Source organism: Anastrepha obliqua, chromosome 3 (assembly GCF_027943255.1).
Source record: "Anastrepha obliqua isolate idAnaObli1 chromosome 3, idAnaObli1_1.0, whole genome shotgun sequence".
NCBI classification, from domain to species: Eukaryota; Metazoa; Arthropoda; class Insecta; order Diptera; family Tephritidae; genus Anastrepha; species Anastrepha obliqua.
The window spans coordinates 11,012,882-11,027,151 of NC_072894.1; the positions used below are offsets into that span (position 1 = coordinate 11,012,882).

A 14,270-nucleotide genomic window follows, 5' to 3' on the forward strand; every position below is an offset into this window, starting at 1 on the left:
GTGAAACTGGTGACGAGGTAGCGAATTCTCTCTCCTACGGCAAAGCCAATTCCAAATTCGTGCTTCGATAGTAGGTACGATAGGAAGCCTTTTTGAAGCGTCTTCTATGCATTTCTCGAGAGTATCTACCAGTGGAACAGTGGCACCCCGTCTGTGAATAGTTCTTACCACCTGGAATGAAAGAACTCTTTACAGATTCTTAGATCGTTGCCCTTTTTCATATGCGAGTGTCGTCATCATTATAGAAGGCCCTTTTTCGTTGGTTGGATTCCAAACTTTACAAACAAGCAGCTATTCTGGGTTGCTCTGCCTTTTCTGTGGCGGATCCCAAACTCCACGAACAAGCAGCTATTCTGGGTTGCTTTGCCTTTTCTGTGGGAGATCCCAAACCCTTCGAACAAGCAGCTATTCTCGGTTGCTTTGCCTTTTCTGTGGGAGATCCCAAACCCTACGAACAAGCAGCTATTCTGGGTTGCTTCACCTTTTCTGTGGTGGATCCCGAACTTTACGAACAAGCAGTTATTCTAAGTTGCTTCGCCTTCTCACATTAGCTTGCACCGAACGAGGGTACTTCGGCAAAGCCCGGAAGTTGTGAGCTGCTTGAACCGTATGCAGAAGAATTGTGCTGGCCACTCCCAAGTGAATGACGATCAGAGACTTTTATCCACTTGCATGAACTTCTGCACATGGAGCTATCCAACACCACTTTAGTATACGCAAACTAGGAAAACCTTTCGAAGGAATGATTTTTAGAAAGTGTAAGAACTAAAATGCTATTTCAATGCCTTTCGTATTACAATGAATTTCTTTTAAGCAAGTCTCATATAATAAATAGCACACTTTTGTTAAAAAAATTAACTATAACACCAATTGGTAGGGCACAGACTCGAAACCTTGGTAATGTAACACGGAATGACAGAAAAAGTTGTATCTAATAGCGGTCGGCACTCGGCAGGCAAACTTCCGGGTTGTATTTCTGCCAGTAAAAATCTCTTTATAAAAAAATATCTACCCTTCGGAGACCGCATAAAACTGTGGGCTCCTCCATTTGTGGAACAACATCCATATGCACGCCACAAATAAGAGGAAGGCCTCAGCCAAACACGAGTGTGTATGCGCCAATTACGCAAACATACAAACAATTGTTTAAGTAAAAAAATCGATTTTCCTCAAATACTACAACTATGCTGCTTTTTAATGAGTTTCACACTCAGCAATATTTGCCAATTCCCACAAATATGCGTATATATTTTGATTTATAGTCGATTGTTGCCAAAAATCAAGTACTCAAAGAAGTCCATCAATTGTGAAAAGCTTTCAAAACACAAATCCAAGCAAATTTAGGCGGAAGTAGCAAACAAGAATAGATGTACGTACAGGGTGGTCTCTAAAGCACGATTGACGCTGAATTGAGCAAAATTACGAGCCATACCGTCGTACAGCCCATACCATAAGCGATCATTTACGCGCCTAGTTCGGCAAACGTTTTATCTAACAGCGGCAGCGTCTCTTAGCCAGCTGGGAACTGGAAATTGACGTCGTTGGATTTTTTTGCTGAATATCGTTAAAGACCAATGTTAGGCGAGCAATCAATCAATCAAAGTTCTGTAAGGTGAAATGTCGAGGAAGCCAATTGTGAGATAGAGCCCGAAATCGCAAAGGCAGGTGAGGCAGCCACATGAATGAAATCGTACTCCATAAATAATGCGAATGTTTGCTCTTTCGACTAAATGCCAAAAAATATTTGATTTTTCTACTTTTTTTAACTTTTAAAAAGAAATCTATACATGGACCACCCTGTACTTATATGAAAGTGTACGTCAACTGAGAAAAAAATTTTAAAAATATTGTCTAGAAGTATACATTTGTATGATACATTGCGCGATAAGGATAAACGTAATGCTTGAAACTGACATTTCCGGAAATTTCAATCATTTTTCAGAATTTGTTGAATATCTTCCATGCCGCCATTTTCAAAGGCTGTAGGAAAGTAAGAGCAAAACCTTTTAGCAAAACTAAACCAATAAAAATTAGTTTAATATTATATACTGGGTTGCCCATATTCGACGGACCTATGTGTTTTTTTTTTAATCAAAGAAAAACACAATTTTTTCGATGTTGACGATAATAATCATTTTATTTGGTTCAAGTAGATTTTTTGGCATCACTTTTTGAATATGCTATCTCTCAAATGGCCACCTTCAGTCTGCACGGCGTATTTTGCCCGTTTTGCAGCATTTTCCATAGTTTTAGCTAACATTTCGGCTGGAATAGCGGCTATTTCCTCACAGATGTTGTTCTTGAGCTCTTATATGGTTTTTGGCTTATTAATGTAAACCTTTGATTTTAAGTATCCCCACAAGAAGAAGTCAGGTGGCGTTAAATCGGGCGAACGCGGTAGCCAGTCAAAATCGCCATTTTTATTTTTCGACATCAAACGACGAGGAAACAATTTCTTCAAAAAATCGATTGTGGTGCGAGCTGTGTGGGTGGAGTGTCGTCTTGTTGAAACCAGAACTGCCTCATACGCTTTCGACGGATAATTGGCATCACAAAAGTGGTTATCATACCATTGACCATCTTCATTTTGGAAGAAAAACGGCCCAATAATCGTTTTCGTACTAACGCCGCACCAAACAGTGACTTTTTCGTCGTAAAGAGGTACCTCTTGAATTTCTTGAGGATTTTCAGTGGCGTAAATACGGCAATTTTGCTTGTTGAGCCTCATCGGACATGATGACTTTGTTCTTCTTCTTTTTACAATTGACTTCTTTTGTTGAATGTAAATTTCAACAATTTGGGAGCGCTTGCGTGGCGTGTACTGTTCCATGGTAAAAATCTGCTTGGACTGACGCTTTCAATGCGGTATGTCATTAAGCGATCTGACGTCATTGTCAAAAGATACAGGGTTGCCAGATGGGTCCATCGAATATGGGCAACCCTGCAGAGGGTCCTTCAAAAATTACGCCTGGATGTCAGTAGTGAACAGTTCCTAGACGGCACCTTTTTTAAGTCATCTTTGATATTTCTCAAGTAAGAGAGAATTTTACTTAAAATTATTGAAATTTATTATGAAAAGGTTCGATCTTTAAGAACAATGCAAAATTCGTAATTTTTTTAGGTGGAAGTAATAGTCCGAATGGGTGAGACCACCCATAGGCTGATGAAATTTCAAAGAATTGGTCTGACGAGGATAAAAAAAAGACTGGCAAACCAAGCTGGGGTTCTTTCTCAAAGTAAAGTCTATGGAATAGAATAACTGGAGTTATGAGATCATCTCCAGCAGAAGCACTGAATGTCATACTGAACCCGCTTAACAATATAAAATATTTGCAACTACGACTAACAGCAGCAAATACCGCGATCAGAATTAAAGAGGGTGGTTGTAGGAATACTAGGTTGTTCGGTCACAGTACTATGGTATTCTTGATAGTCGGAAGATAAACGGCAATTCATCAGACTTCAGACTAGATTTTAAAGTAAGTTTCCCAAGCGAAAGGAATGTGAGTAAAATTTAGTAGTCAAGGAAGATACCACCGTACTTTACACCGATGGATTGCGGCATCGGCGCAGCTGTATATTCGAAAGACCTTTGGAATAGCTTCTTTCAAACAGAAGTTCTCGGGATAAGAGAAGCTTGCAGGGTAATTACCATCCGCAACATCCACCTGAAGTATGACATTTTTGAGAAAGTCAAGCAGCCATTTTAGCTATAAACTATAAAGTCACCAACAACAAATTCAAAAAATTGCCACACAATGCAAAGAAGAATTACATGCCGTCACCACTGCATGACAGTCATCACTCTCATCTGGGCACCTGGCTATAGAAACATAGAAGGAAATGAGAAAGCTGATGAGCTGGCAAGACACGGGGATTTCCTCTAGATTATCCGAAGTGGTAGCAGTGGACTATCCCAAAGCGTTTACAAAAGGGGATCTTTCTGCAATTCCAGAAGCAGGCTGTTAACAGATGGACCAACACCGATACCTGCAAAATAGCGAAGGAAAGAGTACAACAAGTTGAGAACTGACGAGCTGTTCCGAAAGTCAAGAACAGATATCTTTAGAATTACATCAACAATAACCCGCCATTAGTATATCGGATACCATGCTAGGATAGATGTACAAGGTGGGCCATATAGCGTTTGCTTTTTGAACCACCTATTTTTTGAGAATGGTAACACAAATGACATGTCAAATGTATTCATAATTTACTTAAAGGTTTGACATTTACGAAATGGGACGCTATACGCTTGAACAAAATTGGGAAATATTGAAAACCTATTTCCAAAGTAGTGAGTCTGCTTCTTTTCTGATTTTCACATCGGTGGCTACGTCAATTAGCAAACTTGTCGGTTTTGGGTTCAGAAAATCCACACATTACTTTAGAGAAGCAAATGCATCCACAACGAGTCACTGCTTGGTGCGGTTTTTGGTCTGGCGGCATCATCGAGCCATTTTTTTTCGAAAATGAGCGAGGAGCCGCGGTGACAGTAAATGGCGAGCGTTACCGTGACATGCTCAACGAGTGTTTGTTCCCAAAAATTGAAGAGGATGACATGGACAACATTTGGTTTCAACAGGACGGTGCAACTTGTCACACTGCCAAAGTTACACTCGAACTTTTGGCTACCTTTTTTGAATTCCGATATCAATTGGCCGCCTCGGAGCTGTGATTTAAGCCCGTTGGACTATTTTTTGTGGGGAGCCGTTAAGGACAAATGCTATGCGAATCATCCAGAGACGATTGATGCTTTAAAACACGAAATCGAAGTTGCCATTCATGAAATTGGAGCCCAAACAATGGAAAATGTGCTTAAAAATGGGGTTGATCGAATGGCCTACTGTAAAGCCAGTCGTGGCAGTCATTTGAACGACATTATTTTTTATTCATAAAAGACAATGTTCAATCTTTAAAATAACAAAAAAAGTTTGAAAAAATATTGATTACTTTTTTTTTTATAGCCGATTGAAAAAGCAAATTTTACATGGCCCACCCTATAGAAGCTGCAATCAAAAGGGGAGATAGGGGGAGATAGTCTTCCACTATCTGAGTGAGTGCCCATGTGAATAAGCCAACAACGATTCTAGAACTAAAAAGCAACATTCGATTGACAAATCGACGGAAATCTTGAAAGTTATGTGCATAGATTCATGAAAAGTAGCGATTTTTTTCTTTAAGCAGAGGGGTGCACCCTAATGTTGTCTATGCATTTATTTGTATTTATCGAATTGTTTCGAGAATGTCACAACATCGATATATAATTTCCAGACACATGCGGTTATAGTCGTACAGATATGTGTATGTGTGTGTGCGCACTTATGAATGTAGTTCATCAGCAGTTGTGTACAGCGGCATTTCATAAAGTTCGTAAAATCAATGAAATCGTTTGTTCGCTTTGGCGATGATGCTGAAAGTTCCGCATGCTGTCACCCACGCTGCACTGTCACCGCCAGCGGCGGCCGTCGACTGCCACCCCACCACCTGCCAATCGTAAAATACACAACAACAACACATGCACATACATTTGTTATATTAATGCGAATGCCGGCAGCATAAAAGTTGCCAGCAAGTCTTAGTGAGGAGTCGAATACAGTGAGTCTATAGCCATACGTATATAAAGGGTAATCAATTTGGAGGTGTCGGATTTTAAATTGAAATACAGCAAGGAAAACTCAAATGGGTTGGGCAATCTTTATTATTTTTGTGTAGAGCCATTCCTCTTCAAATGTTGGCCGCAACTGCTGCGTAATTCGGTTATCCGTAAACACCAATTTTGCATGACACGCGACTCGGTGGAGGACTTCGGTCAGCATCTCGCGAATAATTTTAGTAATGTTGGCTTGCAATGCCTCAATCGAAGCTGTTTTATCCACAAAGCATTTAGACTTTACCTACATACCCCCAGACAATGAAAGTGCAAAGGTGTGAAATCATACGATCTTGGTGGTCAATCCACTGGTACGAGACGAGAGATAAATTGCTCACCGAAACGATGTTGCAGTGAATCCATTGTTTCACGGCTTATATGGCAAGTAGCGCCGTCTTTTTGGAACCAAATGTTGTACAGATTACGGACTTCAGGCCCTCGCCTCATTTGAAATGGTGTCTTTTGGGGGTTTCTTTAAAAGCGTGTAAGACGGAAACGAAAAAAGATTTTTTATTTTTATTCTGAGCATTCTATTTCTTGATTCATTGTTAAAAAATAAATATTCTGTTTGGCCATACAAGGTTCGTTCAAAAAGTTGTCAGCCTTCAAAAAATGGTCTTCACATGGACAATGAACACAAATATAGCCGGTTCTACTGAACTGATTTTGTTGAAATTCAAATGACGTAGAATTGATGTCGTTAACGTGTGAACTACAATCGTTCGAAAAAAAAATTTACTTAATTTTTTTAACCTTTAAAGTCCAAAACAGGGTCAGAAAACTGCTTTTCAGCTTTGAACGTCCGCTATTTTTTCAAATTTTATTTTATTTTTTTTTTAAGACCGTAGTTCACACGATACCGACATTCATATTGAAAAAGAAACTGTGTGTCTTTTCGCTTTGTGACACCTGTGAGTCCCGGAATCCGTGTCGCCTACGGCATACCTTTGTTTCGAAGACCATTTTTTGAAGGCTGACAACTTTTTGAAGGGACCTCGTATGGCCGAAACAAAATTTTTCTTTTTTAACAATAAATCACAAAATAAAATACTGAAAACAAGAATAAAAAATCTTTTTTCGTTACCATTTTACACGCTTTTAAGGAAACACCCAAAAAACACCATTTCAAATGAGGCGAGGTCCTTAAAACTGTAGCTGCCCCCATTTGTGGGGCAATTACCAGACGCACGCCACAAATCGGAGGAATAGCTCGACCAAACACCCTTCATAGCCATGGGTTCGGTTAGGTTAGCCAGTTGGGCTTTCTAAGGCCCATTATGATACCTGCCTTCGATTTTCATCCCCTAACTAAGTTGCCTAAACCACTTAGATCTTTTCAAGAAGGCAACTACCGCCTCCTGTTAGACATTTTGCAAATTTCTTGAAAGAAATAATCACCAAGATATTTGGTACGGCTTCTTTGAAGTGCGGACATTCACAGAGAAGATGTTGCACCGACTCCATTTCTTCTTCATCTCCACAGCTGTTGCAGCAGTCATTGTGAGGTAAACCCACTCTACTCACTAATAGTACAGTGGCCCATTGTAATACCGTTTGTGGTCTCTAAGTTGACATTTTTTCCTTTTAAGATTTTTAATAATCAGTTTTGGCCAGAGCGTTCTGGAAACCCTACAGTTAGTAGTCAGAGGCCACACAGCCATTGGTTTTCGCGACTACGCTCAAGTTGAACGCAGTGTACAGTTCGTTTAGAGCTATGTTTGTGTCCCCTCTCATTCCTTGAAGGTCAAGCTCAGAGCCTTTTCTTGCACACTCATCCGCTCTTTCATTTCCCTCTACTCCAGAGTAACCGGGGACCTAACAAAGTGTGGTGTGGTGTTGCTGAATGAGCGAGCGCGGTCTCTTGCATTCTTTCACACAACTTGAATTAATGCGCGTTGAGGTCAGTGCCTTGGTCGCTGCTTGACTATCAACAAAAATGGTAAGGCTTGCTGGAGGTAAGTCCATTTTTCTTATGGTTTTTGCTGCTTTGTCTATAGCGTCTCTATATTTCTCTATTAATTAAAAATAGTTTATCGCAAATTTGGGAGGCTCGAAGTTGACTTTAGAGTTTCTTTTCTGATTAGAATCTGATGTAATATTCGAATCTGATAGGAACGATGTTGGAAAAAACGTTCCATGCAATCTGATCCGCCCTAATATGCATCCATGCTGTTGTGTCAATTAGTAGCCCAGCATAATACATCGATCCATTGCTTCCATTTTAACAAGCGTTGTCTCAATGTTGTCTCTGGGCATCTGATAACGCTAAGGGGGGAGCCTGCTTTAGAGGCTTCAAAAAATCGATTTTTTAGTGGATTTTTTTTGGAGGGAAAGAAATATTCGATTGAAACGAAACTTTCTGGTTTTATTGTTATATATTTCAACAGTCTTCTCAAATTTTTTCATTAAAATATTCTGTCATATTATGCCTGGTACAAGCATTTTTTTCCGAGGCGCCTCGAGTGTGTATGTGTCGTGCGGCGGGAAAGATGCAGGTCGCAATTTTCATCTGAAACCAAAAACGCAAAAAGTTTTCTATTTTGGTATAGTATAGCTTTAGTTAAACCAAGGAAATTAAACAAAAAGTGAGAAATTCAACAATTTTTCGCTAATTAAAAAAAAATTAATTTTTTTGGAAAACAAATTCACTTTAAAATGTTTAAAAAGTGGGTTAATCATAAATTTCTTAAGTTTTTTAGGTTCAACTGAAAGAGAATTTAATTCCGAATACAATCAATATTGTCTCGATTCAATAGGACGTTTAACTTTTTCCCTATCTTTTCCGCCATTAGGAAAAATCGCAAAAATAAAAAATCGAGAAATCGCACTTTGAGGGATCCGGCCGCTCGTATACCTGATCGACGCTTGCTCACAATTTCTTCTGTAACTCCGAAAATATTTTGAATTTGCTTCTGAAATTTTGAGGACACATTCAAGGATAGTTTGGGAAGACATTTATGCAAAAAAAAAATCGATTTTTTGAAGTCTCTAAAGCAGGCTCCCCCCTTAAGAAGCCACTGTAGTGCGCATATAAATACATGGTTTCTGTTTAGCCGAGCTCCTCTCCTATTTGCGGCGTACGTCTTGATGTTGTTCTACAAATGGAAGGACCTACAGTTTTAAGCCGACTCCGAATGGCGAATGGTTTTTTTACGAACAGCTTTTTCATGGCAGAAATACACTTCGGAGGTGAGGTTTGCCATTGCCTGCCGAAGGGTGTCCGTTCTTAAAAAAACTTTCTATCATTTGGTGGTTCATGCACGCAGATTCGAACCTACATACGTCCGAATGGTAGTCACGCACCCAACCATTTGGCTATGGTGGCCGCTTATACATAAAGAATCTACGCAGACACGAAGTAGAATTTTGGCGGCAGCGCATATTTTGTTGCTTTAAACATTTTGAAATAAATAAATAGAAGTATTTCTTTTGCAATTTAGATACACATAAATTTATTTATTTCATGTACATCTGCGAGCCACAATTTTGCTTTTGTTAAAGTTTCTTTTCTTAATATTTTTTTTCTTGTATTTTATTTTATTTTTTTGCGAGAATCATCAACAAAACGTAAAAATACTATTTTACGAGCCAGGGACAAGTAGAAATTTATGCCAGGCGGGTGACTGACTTGCTTTTACTACTAATAAGCGTGTGTGTGTGTTTGTGAGTGTGTGTGTGAACTGGCGACGCAGCAGAAGAACGCACGTATGGACATACACTCATTCACATACATAAACATACGTATAACCATATTGTATAACGTAACCAACAAATTGTCTGCCAAACAACCCACTCTCCAACCCCTTTCAAGCCGTTGTCGCCTGACTGGCTGCTTGCTGTTTGATTGTTCCGGCCGCTTTTCTGCTAGCCGCTTGAATGGCTTAAATGAAAATTTCATGCGTACATGTATATGTGCATACATATATGTATGTGTGCGTGCGTGCAGTGGCGACTACTTCGTGGCTGTGCCATTCTTGTCGTTATGCTGCTTCTGTTGTTGTCTATTTTATTGTTCGTTGCTGAGACTCTGTCGCCAACTCTGTCTGGTGCGTTGTCATTTTACACGGCCTAGTTGCTACACACAGAGTATTGTAGTGGGGCAGGGCGCGCAGATTGTCGAAGAGACGCAAAATTGCGAGGGGTAAGTGGCGTAATTGAGTGGCGAAATACCCTGTATTTGTATTGTAGACAACACATTGGTGCTTCTAACTTCTAATCACATCGCCAGATGTCTTTCGTTTAAGTTTTTTTGTTTGTTTCTGGGATTTTTCGATTATATCCCCGCACATTTGCGCACTCGGGTCTAGCCAGACTTTTTCGACTTCCAAGTAACTTCCTGAAATTTAATTTTCTATAGATTTATGGATATAAGCATTTACAAAGGATTCTCGAACAGGACGAAAAAAGAACAGTCCCGGGTGCCCAAACAAAGGTTTTAAAGAATTATGACCAATTGAGAGTTAAGGGGTTAGTAACAAAATCTTGGACAATCTTGACATCTTGGCCAATTGCCGGCAGAGGAAGGGCACATACGCTCAATTGCACCCAGCTTTACCCTGAGCTTAACACGCTAACTGGGTCTGGACGAGGCACTGTGATGAGTAGAGCGCACGAAAGGCCATGAGGTCGAAATGCAAACCTCATATAAAATCTGTCTATCGATTTAACTATCTGACTACTCCACCTTGCAGAGCAAACAATGCATAAATCTTCTTTATATTAAAAAATGTATTGTATTATTTGTATACGAGTATGCGGCCGCCGTAGCCGAATGGATTGGTGCGTGACTACCACTCGGAAGTTCGTAAATTCAAATCTTTCAAATCTCTGGGCATGAAACACCAACAGCTCGAGAAAACATTTTCTAAGATCATTTGCGCCTCGGCAGGTTCGGACGAACCTCCGAGTGTATTTTTGCCATGAAAAAGCTCCTCATAAAACCCATTTGCCGTTCGGAGTCGGCATAAAACTGTAAGTCCCTCCATTTGTGACACAGTAATCGACAGAATTGTTTTTTTTTTTTTGTTTTGAGATGAAAAATTTTAAATTTTAGGTTAGTTAAGTTAGGTTAAATTGCTGCTCTGGCTTAGGACACACTTGGACAAATATTGAAAAATTCATCCGTTGCGATGCCATACATGGGAGAGGAGAAAGGAGAAGGGAAGAAAGAAGGAGCCTTGGGATTAGAGACGATGATGACCATGCATTTTACGACGACGCCGACGGTGACTGATTTGCGTGCGTAGTTAGCCGCAACAAGCTACTGATGAACTCCACCAAATTTATGCTATTTAGACCCGCTATATCCGCAGGCGTAGCGAAAAAATGAGCACCAGATGTCTAAATCTTTGCCAGACGAGAGCAGGGGAGGCTGAGAAGAAGGTGTTGAGATGATTCCACCTCGTCCTCCAGACAGCTTCTGCAGAACGGACTTGAGGCAATCCCAAGTCTCACGGCATGTACACCTAACGGACAATGTCCGGTAAGGATACCCACCAAATTCGAAAGCTGGGACTTTGTTAGCCGTAGGAGTTCCCTTGAGCGTCCCCGATCTACCCGTGGCCAGAAGGATCTCGCGACCTTGCACGTTTGCGCACTAGCCTAGCGCTCGCTGCGTTGACTCGAGGCGCATCTTTCCAGGATCAGATCACAGGTTCTTAAGGAAACACCAATTCTCTCGTTTCGCGACGAAACCGTCTCCAAAGTTCCCTGTCTAGCCAGCTCATCAGCCTAGCATTTTCCCTCTGTGCCGCTGGGGCCGGGAAGCCAAATGAGCCTGATGTCGAAATATTCGGATGCAATCGAGAGAGAATTCATACATTCCCCGAACAATCTCGACGCACTAATTGCCGCTTGACTATCACAGTAAATATTTACTTCCTTAACGGTAATTACCGAGGTAAGTAACCAGTCCACCGTTTCCTTATTCTAAATTATTCTAAAATTTTCTTACTGTGGTCAAAAACTTGTATGTAAAAATATGAAAGGAAACGCCGACAAATATCAAGCGTAAAGTAAAATGGGTATAGTTCTGTCATGACGCAATTTTTCTACACCATAATTTTTCTTCGTGTTTGTGTTTTTGCCAATTTTATTTTTTTATTTTGTGTTGGGATAATTGAATTTAAGCTTAGTCGCTTCTGCAAACAAAGTGAATCAAATTAATATCAACCGCATCGATGAGGGATCGAAAAGTGAAAATCCGTAAGCTAACTGGCGTGGTAAAAATCTTTTTTCTACTGTTTTTCATTTTGTCTATGAACTTTGCAAATGCTTGAAAATAATTACTTACATTTTTATATGTATATGTAAATATGTATGTGTGTGTGTATTCATTGAGTGTTACTGCCTGTTAATTCGATACGCACAAACTGCATTTGCCAAAGTGACCCAGCGCGTCCAATTTAGACAAAGTATTAAAAAATAAAAATAATAATGGCAACAACAAGCCTGCATTCATGTACAATATCTACAAAAGCAACAAATTGAACAGCAGTCACTCGACACTTTGGCGCTAAGTGGCTAGAATTTTGTCTGGTTTTTGATTTCAATTTTTATTTTTATACCCGCTCGCACTTGAGCGCAAGGGTATTATGATTTTGCTCACATAACGGTTGTATGTAGCAAAGCTATCGGGATGGATGTAGACAACAAATACATGCAAATATATATGCGAGTATATCACAATATATCAGAATAATGAGAGGAGCAGATTTAGCCTTGCAGATTTAAAATTAAATGAATAAATCAATATGAAACTTGACAGAAAATATATTTCAATGAAGCTATAAAACCCTTTGCGCAAAGTAGTTTCGAATGGAAAATGCGCAAAATCGGTCAATGATCACGCCCACTTCCCTTATAACGGTAATTTTCAAAAAATGTAATGTCTCTGATATAACTTAGGCAAAATTGATCAAATTCCGTGAAGATGATAAACATTAAAAAAAAACAAAAAAACATATGGGGCAAGTAGAATTTAGGGCAGTTGGGCGGGCCAGACTGATAAATGCGTGCACGAGGTGTGTTCAAAAAGCATCGCGAATTTTGTGTTTTTTCAAAAATTATTTATTTATTCATTAATATCTTTTTTGTCCCCTTCAAAGTAATCCCCATGAGATATTATGCACTTGTGCCAACGTTTTCTCCAATCTTCGAAGCACTTCAAAAAAAATTTTTTTTTTATCTTGTTCGGCTCCTCCTTCGATGCCGTCTTTATCTCATCAATCGTAGCGTAGCGTCGACCCTTCATGGACCTCTTCAGTTTAGGGAACAAGCAAAAGTCACAGGGGGCGAGCTCTGGGGAATACGGTGGCAGTGACATCATTAGTGTGTCGTTTTTGGCCAAAAATTCGCGCACAAGCGACGACGTGTGAGCAGGGCCGTTATTGTGATGCAAGAGCCAATAGTTGTTCTTCCACAAATCCGGGTGTTTCTGGCGGATTGCTTCACGCAAATTGCGCATAACTTCAGCTAATATTCCTTATTGGCCGTTTTCCCCTGTGGCAAGAACTCAGAATGCACAACGCCCCTGCAATCCAAGAAAACGGTAAGCAAACCTTTTACATTCGACCGAACTTGACGCGCTTTTTTCGGTCTTGGTTCGTGCGGCAGCTTCCATTGAGATGATTGAGCTTTGGCTTCCACGTCATAACCATCAAGACAGAGTCCAACGTCTCATTAGCAATATTAATGCGATGCTGCTTTTGGTCGAAATTAAGCAGTTCTGGTACGAATTTTGCGGCGACCCCTCTCATGCCCAAATCATTGAAAAAGATCGAATTGCACGAGCCAATCGATATGTCCAGTCTAGATCCTCAGCAACTTCTCTAACGGTGATTCGACGATTGGCCAATATCATTTTTTTCACTTCATCAATTTTTTCGTCTGTTGTTGAAGTGCTCGGGCGTCCTACACGCTTTTCGTCATTCACATCTTCTCAGCATTCTGAGAACATTTTGCACCACCGAGAAACGTTGCTTTGGCCCAAAGAAGCTTCTACGTATGACAAAATAAATTCATTATTTACTCGGTAGATGGTTGTAGCAATCGATAGCTCGTAAAGTATCGATCAAACAATTTACAGTTTCTGCTCGTTGTCATGGTGACATTTCACAGTAAAAAAATCGTTTGCAGTTTTTTGTCTGTTCCATTCAATTGAGGGTTACAGGATGTTAAAAATGGAAGTCAAAAAAGAGAAAATTCGGTACATTTTACAGTTTTTCTTTGATGCAGCCGAAAATGGAAGTCAGACTGCTGAAGTTTTGAATGGCGTTTATGGTGCCGATGCTGTAACAGCTAGTTACGTGGAATTTCGGTGCCGGCGATTCCGTTCAGGCGTGTTCGGTGCTAAAGAAAATGTCGAGAATGCTGAAAGTGTTGAAAATGACGAAAGTGTCGATAAAATCACAGAATAAATCGAAGTTTAATGTTAGTGGTCGTAGCATCACTCAGGAACTAAGGATCGACCACAAAACAGTTTTAAACCATTTACGCGAAAATAATGGATTTCTTTTTCCCCACACTAATATGTTATAACACGGTGGCCGTCGTAGCCGAATGAGTTGGTGCGTGACAACCATTCGGATTTCAGAGAGAACTTAGGTTGGAATCTCAA

The 14,270-nt window shown here is 40.0% G+C and overlaps 1 protein-coding gene across 1 annotated transcript in view; it reads left to right on the forward strand.

Annotated features, from left to right (window-relative positions):
* Positions 1–14,070, forward strand: part of LOC129240606 (uncharacterized) — a 59,484-nt gene extending 45,414 nt beyond the window's left edge. Inside the window, exon 2 of the mRNA XM_054876513.1 lies at positions 13,889–14,070. Coding sequence (XP_054732488.1) covers positions 13,889–14,070 — 182 coding nt within the window. The remainder of the gene's footprint in view (positions 1–13,888) is intronic.
* Positions 14,071–14,270: the final 200 nt, after the last annotated feature.